This window comes from Castanea sativa, chromosome 8 (assembly GCF_040712315.1).
Source record: "Castanea sativa cultivar Marrone di Chiusa Pesio chromosome 8, ASM4071231v1".
Taxonomy (NCBI): Eukaryota; Viridiplantae; Streptophyta; class Magnoliopsida; order Fagales; family Fagaceae; genus Castanea; species Castanea sativa.
In genome coordinates, this window is record NC_134020.1 from 21,184,864 (window position 1) to 21,192,072 (window position 7,209).

A 7,209-nucleotide genomic window follows, 5' to 3' on the forward strand; every position below is an offset into this window, starting at 1 on the left:
TTGGGTTTGGGGTTTTTTTTTTTCTTTTCTCACTAGGTTTGGCGAGTTTGGATACTAGGGGTTGAAGGAAAAAAGAAGAAGAAGAAGTAAAAGCTACACCAAGTTACAAGTATGGGGCCCATAAACAGTTGAAAATTTTGAGTGATGACAAGTTGAGTGATGGTGCCAAATAGACTTTGTGTAGGGAGTTGGGTATTTTAAATGATGAGCGATGAGTGATGAAAATTGAGTGAGGAGTGATGAGTGACGAAAAGAAAAATCCAAACAGGACCTTAGTATTTCACTTTTTTATGTCTAATAAACAAATAAGAAGACATGCCAAAGGCCTTCTAGCCTGATGGTCCCATTCCTCCTTTTGTGAGGCTTGTATCTAGGGTTGAATCCCCACATCTTCATTAAGCCAAAAATAAAAGAATAAAAAAAAGGGAGTCATGAAACTTATATTCCAACCTCCCACCCCAAAATAAGAAAAAGAAAAAGAAATTGTATTTGAAGTCGTGAGTCTCTTTGGCCATTCACTTCTTCCATGCTGGCAACTAATTTCTGCAGTCAGAAGTTGAAACAGTATTTGATATATTCCTCATCAGGCAGAAGCCATTTGAACAGCTTCAAGACGCTACATTTTTTTTTTTATTTAATTTTTATCTCGTTCCCAATCATTTGGACATTTTGGCCCTGGCAAAGAATACTCCAGCAAAAAGACCTGAAAGACGTGTGTTATTGGCATGAGCTAAGAAAAAGCAATACACTAAAGTGGACAGGTTATGTAAAGTTGATTGTGTTATTACCAAAGAGTATACTGAAGCAATTTGGTAGACTAAGTGGAACCTTGAAAAGCACTAAACCAGCAATGGAAATAGGAATCTTGTTTAAGGAACCCACCAGACTGTCAAACAAGAGCACGGCATCAATGGTAAATATGTAAAATGAAGAGCAAAAAAATAGTGCATAATAAAGATTCAGCAGTGGTTCAATGATGATAGAGCAGCGAACAAGTATGGAAAGTTGGAAACAGTGACATTAAACAGAAAAGGCTTGCTCTGGTTATTAATTCACTGTATAAGTCGATTTAGTGTCTGTTTAGGATCAACTTATTTAGTTTTTTGTTGAAAACTTTTTACTAAAAGTGTGTTAAAGTATACTTATATCTTGAAAAAATTTGAAAAAGTAAGAAAATGTGGGAAAAAGTGAGGTTATAAAAAGCTGTATATAAAAACTAAAAGCTGAAGCATGCCAAATAGGCACTTAGTATTATTATCTATCATGTAAAATGGGACTACAAAACTTGTCATTTTCCCTTCTTGGTATTCTTAGAAGGCTATGCAACCAGCATTCTGCAGTTGGGGTCTAAGATGGAAGAGGCAACACACAGATAAAGGAACAGCAGATGGTAGGAAAAAGAAATTTGCCTTGGATGCATATACACTCAACTCCTAGTTTTAGTTTTAGTTTTAGTTTTAGTTTTATGATGTAAGATGGGGGATATAAAGAGCTGAATTTTCCCTCTCCTATTATCCTTCGAAAAGAAGAAGTGATAACTTAATGATTTTATCATTCACTAAGTATGATGTGAAATTTCATAATTGAAGAAGTGAGATCAAGAGCATGCATGACCAACTAAGATGTACATAAGTTAGCCAAGAAGCTCGTAGCTTAGCTAGTTGCCATCTCTTGTAGTTTCCAATAGAAACATTTAGGGTTCAAATCTCCCCAATCTCAACTATCGAATCATGAAAAAAAAAGTATATGAGTTAACCCTATCAAAATATATAATAACAGGAGATTTGGATAAACATGTACTAGCAGAGGAGATACACGTTTCTATTATTATCTGCAATGAAACAGTAATTAAGATTATCTAAAAGATAGGTCCATTGGGATTGGAGAACAAATATTACATGTCCACTTATTGCAGTATGGAAGTACACCACAAAAAGTTACCTGTAAGTGGTTGGGCTAGTTTGCTGTAAGAACCACATAGAAGTGAAGCTAATGGCAAGCCCAAGAAATCCACTGGCTGTTGCTACAACCCAAAACATTGGCGATTTGGTTACATCCCTGAAATCAATACCAAAAGAATGTGAAAATATTAAAAAACTGCCTGAGTAAAAGTAAAGTTTAACAGTAGTGACAAAATTAATGGTTAAATTTATTTGCAAGAAATTTGCTTACGCATTTATTACATATTCCCATTCGCCAAACAGTATAATCAAGAAGATGGCAAAAGGTAAAGATAATAAATTATTCAGCAACACCATTGACACTTCATTGAGTGATCCAGATCTTGTTGACTTCTTTGCCTCGTCCATGACACGCCGCAGGGTGAGCTGTCACAAAGGGAAAATGTAGCATATTAATTGACAAATTTAGAAATATAAAGAGATCTGCACTAAAAACCATGGTTCCCATAGTCCAAACTCAAAAAGTACAGATCCCAAAATTACACATGTAAACTTACTACAATTTTTAAAGGAAATAAGGTATAGATAAATAATACATTGCATTCAGAAATAACATACAGAGTAGCTAGCTGTTAGAATGCAATTCATAATCTGCCATGCATAACCCACTGGATCAAAGGAGAGATCTGTGATACCACCACTGACAGCAGAGATAATCTGCAGTTTACATAGTACAGACCACCTAAACTCTTTATTAAGAACGAAAAGTCGAAAACAAAACAATCAAATGGGGAAGAAGGGGGGGGGGGGGTTAGATTGGCATGAATAACATGAATTGAATATTAATTATTCAAAGATAAATTTTATGTCAAATGCAATATTAAACTGATATCTCTTTCCAAATCTATATAATAGGACCCAAGAGCATATGGAGCTTAGACGGGTTTTGGCGTTGATAAGGGAAGTGAGATACCAAGTTATCTAAAATTAAGTTTCTTCCAATATGGCTCAATGTGTAATTAATGTACACTGTAAATTTTTCCTTAAAAAAAAAAATTCCAAAAAATAGATTTGAACTAAAGTGCTTTCGTGCTGCACGTGAAACTAATCCTTTAATAATAAAAGATCAATCCAGAATTACATTTAAGTAGACTCTATGCCAATGTATGGGTTTAAAATAAATAGGAATATCCTTTACTGCCAACAGTCATCATCACCAGTAACGAGAATAATAGAATTCATGCTTTAACATGTTAGAAGAGGAATGTCATTTACCATTAAAAACATTGCAGTCCACACTTTTTGATTCTGATGTTTCCGAAATATATACAATTCTCCAATTGCTGTTAAAATATTTGTCATGTTCTTCAGAATAGTCACCATTGCTATGTTTATGTACTTCAAACTGAAAAGAAAAATGCACCAGAAACATTAAATGAACATGAATATTAGACAGAATATTTCAGTAAAATGTCAAATAGAGGAAGTGAACCTAATCAAAATTTTTTTTTCTCACTCAAATTCCCTTCATATTTAGGATCTGCTTCTCTTCTCTCTAGGTCTAAACAATTGCTCATATTAGGAGTACCAAACAATTGCAGTTCATAACTTACCTATACATGCCAGATACAAGCATTCCAATGAATATAACATTTACAGGGATCCAGACCCTAATCAGCTTCCAGTTCAGCTTTTCCACAGAAACTACTCGACAGAGGCCCAATAGCACAACAACTAAAGAACTGATAAGGTTCTGCATAAAATTACATGGAAAAAGAAAAGATGTCATCGTGTTTATATGAATTTGATATACTGCACAAGGAAGAAAAAAGGCCATCTAACAGGTGACAAAGGTTAATTCAACCTATAAAATATCCATAGGTACCACAAATAGGCTGTTCAGTTATAGATTGACTAGCAAAAGCATGTAATGTAGAAAAAATGTTGCTAGTAGGACTCATTAGACACCTAGGCATACTTCATCCTACCTGAAAAGCAAATGGATGACATACCTGATAAAACATTAGGGATATTCCCGCATTGAAATTATAACCGGATAAAACAACTTTATTCAGCAAAATCATGCTGCAAGAGGAAATGCAGTAAGCTGTCCCAGACAAAAGAGGTCCAGATTTTTTTGCTGGTCCATGTTCACGCTTTTCATCACCATCAATCTGAAGATTGATACTATCATCAACCGCAGCTTGTTTCCCTCTAGAAACCCTGTTTGAAGGAAGTAGACAGGTTTTACCCATCAATTTGCTATCAGTAAATGCACCAAACTGAACATGATTTCAAAATTTTCAAATGTTGCTACCTTAAAAATAACCCTGTTCATGAATGTGCAGACTATTTCAGAGCAAAAAGATTAGTTAGTTCTACACAAGCATTAAATTTGGACCAGTACGTGTCATTTTTAACAAGTGAGCTAAATAAACAACATAGGATATGGTACTTAAAGCCCAGGAGTATTAGAAGAATACATTTAGTATATTATAAAATGACAAAGTAGATCAAATTATACTGTAATCAAATCAATTAGGAATGCATGTTTACAAACCAAGTTTCTTATCCCACACATTGTTCTCATGTCCCCCCCCCCCCTTTTTTTTTTCTTGTTTTCCTTCTGAATGGCAAGTTATATACGCATCCAGTGGATACCCATGACCTTACTCTCCACACATTCTTATGGGAGAAGGAAGTGCCATTTGAGCTTAAGCTGATTGGCTTTTGATGACCTGGAAATTTGAAGGCTTAAAGCCTCGAAACTAGAAAAAAGGGAAGCATCTTTCTAGAATAGTATGATAATTAGTCAGGAAAAGAGATGTGTACATGGAGATATTTTGCAGGTTACTAGTGGAATTAAAGAAAAAACCAGCACAGCTAATAAGATTAACTCATCCTACTTGTCACTGAAAGTTCTGCGTTCTGTATTTGTCACAATATTGCTGATTGATCCATTTCCTTGCTTACGGTTAACATTAAGAACTTCAAATACTTCATTAACCCTTTCAGCCAACGTCACTTCTCCATTCAAGGAACTTAAACCTGATTCCTCAAAATCATGGCTAATTACATCTACCTTGAATTCGGACGACATCTCACAAACCTGAAAATTGGAAAAAAGAGCATGAACTTAAGGAGAATCCTTTGAATTTTAAATTGTTGCTACTATATTTTAAATAGTACCTAAACAGTGAAGTGATAGAAAGCAGGAAAAAGCATGAAGGAGTGAAGGTAAACCAAAGCAGAAGGTAATGAAAAACCCCGAGACCTCAAACATGACGGATGGATAGAAAAATCTAGACTTCAACAATGTAATGGTTCCTAAAGCCTTCTAATTTGCAACAAGCCATCTTTTTCCAATTCCACATTTATTTTCCTTAATGAATCAAGTTACATTGGTTGTGAACCACAAAAAGTTTAAAAGCTTGTAATTTTATTTGGCACTATGGATGAATCTAGGCATACTGAAAGTTTGAATTTCGATTACAACCCTTTATTCAATCAGACCGACAAGACTCCAGATTCCTCATTATATACTGAACACCTTGAACAAAACCTGGTCTCAAAGTCAAAGCACACTTCAAGGCTCACACAGTTAGAGAACCCAAAATTCAAAGTTCAAACTATAGAAATTTTGAATAAGACAGGAAATTCCAACAACACAACCCACAATCTAATTTCCAAAGTTTCATAGTAAGCACGTTACAAAAGTAAAGTTTCCCAATGCCTAAAGATTTGAATTCTAGAAAAAATATATCAAGCACAAAGAGGAAATCAAATGGGAAAAAAAAAAAAAAAAAAGCAATCAGTGATTAGTACCTTCACAATTTTTTTTTTTTTCCTTTTCAGTGTCGAAAAATCACATAGTAAGTCCAAGTCACAACATATGGAACTATAATTATACCAACTAGGAATCCCCGCATGACAATTATAAAACAAAAATAAATACGTAAGTGAAATCAACTCAAAGGTCTTGGAAGCGAAAAAGCTTACTTGTTATTATGCAACAGAAACAGAAAAGCATGCTAAAAATGTGAGAGTGAGGGTGAGAGCACGTAAAGGAAGAAAAAAAAGCGTGGCAGATCCGATGAAAGCGTAATTGAAGAAAAAAGTTAGCTTACAGATTTAGAATAGAAAAAGAAAAGAGGGTTCAATTTTCAATGGGGAGTTAGGAGAGAAAGTAGAAAGAGGAAGTTAAGAAAGGAAGTGAGTAGCGAGATTGCAGGCGAGAGAGGAGGAGAGGACCGTTCTAGTTGAATATAATAGTTTCGGAGAGGTTGAAAGTCAAAGGAAAAGTAGTACTTGGAATGAGGCATCACTCGAGAACAAGGAAGGGAATATTGGGAAATGCAGAGAAACAGAGCTGAGCTAGCTGTTGTTTCTGTTTATGTGTGTGTCAGTGTGTGTTTGTTTCTTGGGATTTGGAGAAGTGGAGATGACTGGGATCAGCAGCAAAGTTAGAGACGATGAAGAGAGGAAGCACTTACTATTAGTTGATTCATTCGTTGTGAGCATTTTGCGCTGAAAATGTGGGTGGGTCAAGGTGTCAGTTGCTGACTTGCTGTGCGTGTATGGACTAGACGAGAGTTCAGAATGATTTCAACAAAACTTCTATCTAACTCCTGTTAGAAAATCATTTTTCAATTTTACCTTCTTACCATTTTTTACATCCTGCGACAAACTCTATGGTATTTTTGTGAACGGGTGTTTAAATATTGTTGTTTAAAATAATGTGAAAATTATGCTTTTAAAAAGTGTTATAAAAATATGTGTTTAAAAAATTTAAACACTTAAAAGTACTAGCATCATGAGATGCAAAAAAAAAAAAAAAAAAAAATTTTACATCCTTAAACACTACTTTATCTATTTTAGAATATTCACATCCGGTTTTTATAAAAAAGAATTTCATTTTACCATCTCAAAAACTATTTTATCATTTATACTATATCATTTTACAATACACCTAACATTCTAACTTTTATTTTACCATACTCCACATTAAAATAATATAAAAATATTTCTCACTTCTCTCTCTAATCTCTATTTCTCTTACTATACATTAAAAAAGTATTATTTAGTTTTACAATTGTACTATAATACTATCACAAATTTGTGATGGTATTGTAACACAATTGTAATTTTTTTTGGATTTACAAATTCGGGTAATGGGGAATTTTTGGAGCTTTGATGCTAAAACATACCAACTTAAAGTATTCTTATCAAATGTACTAAAAATGCTAAATGTTATTTTTTAGCATTTTTAGTATCTCAAATGATAAAAACACACCTACACCAAATATGC

General features: G+C 34.0%; 1 protein-coding gene across 4 annotated transcripts; it reads right to left on the reverse strand.

Moving 5' to 3' along the window:
* Positions 1–278: 278 nt before the first annotated feature.
* LOC142607072 (GDP-mannose transporter GONST2-like) lies at positions 279–6,433 on the reverse strand. Of its 4 annotated transcripts, none has more exons than XM_075778488.1 (10): positions 6,395–6,433; positions 4,808–5,010; positions 3,914–4,124; positions 3,515–3,654; positions 3,177–3,306; positions 2,520–2,618; positions 2,173–2,327; positions 1,942–2,058; positions 789–886; positions 279–703 (listed from the first exon to the last, which is right to left on the reverse strand). In XM_075778488.1, exons 1-10 carry the CDS (start codon positions 6,407–6,409, stop codon positions 657–659), a joined length of 1,215 nt encoding a protein of 404 aa, XP_075634603.1. In that variant the 5' UTR covers positions 6,410–6,433; the 3' UTR covers positions 279–656. The 4 variants fall into 4 exon arrangements, with proteins under 4 accessions (XP_075634603.1, XP_075634604.1, XP_075634605.1 ...); XM_075778489.1 differs by lacking the exon at positions 6,395–6,433 and adding an exon at positions 5,901–6,365; XM_075778490.1 differs by lacking the exon at positions 2,520–2,618.
* Between the last annotated feature and the right edge of the window lie 776 nt (positions 6,434–7,209).

What these genes read in the sequence shown, in the direction of transcription:
- LOC142607072 (XM_075778488.1), bottom strand. An exon ending in GGACTGCAATGTTTTTAATG is followed by an intron (nt 2,619 to 3,176) that starts GTAAATGACATT and finishes TGTAAACTGCAG; the next exon opens with ATTATCTCTGCTGTCAGTGG. An exon ending in TTGCTTCAGTATACTCTTTG is followed by an intron (nt 704 to 788) that starts GTAATAACACAA and finishes CACGTCTTTCAG; the next exon opens with GTCTTTTTGCTGGAGTATTC.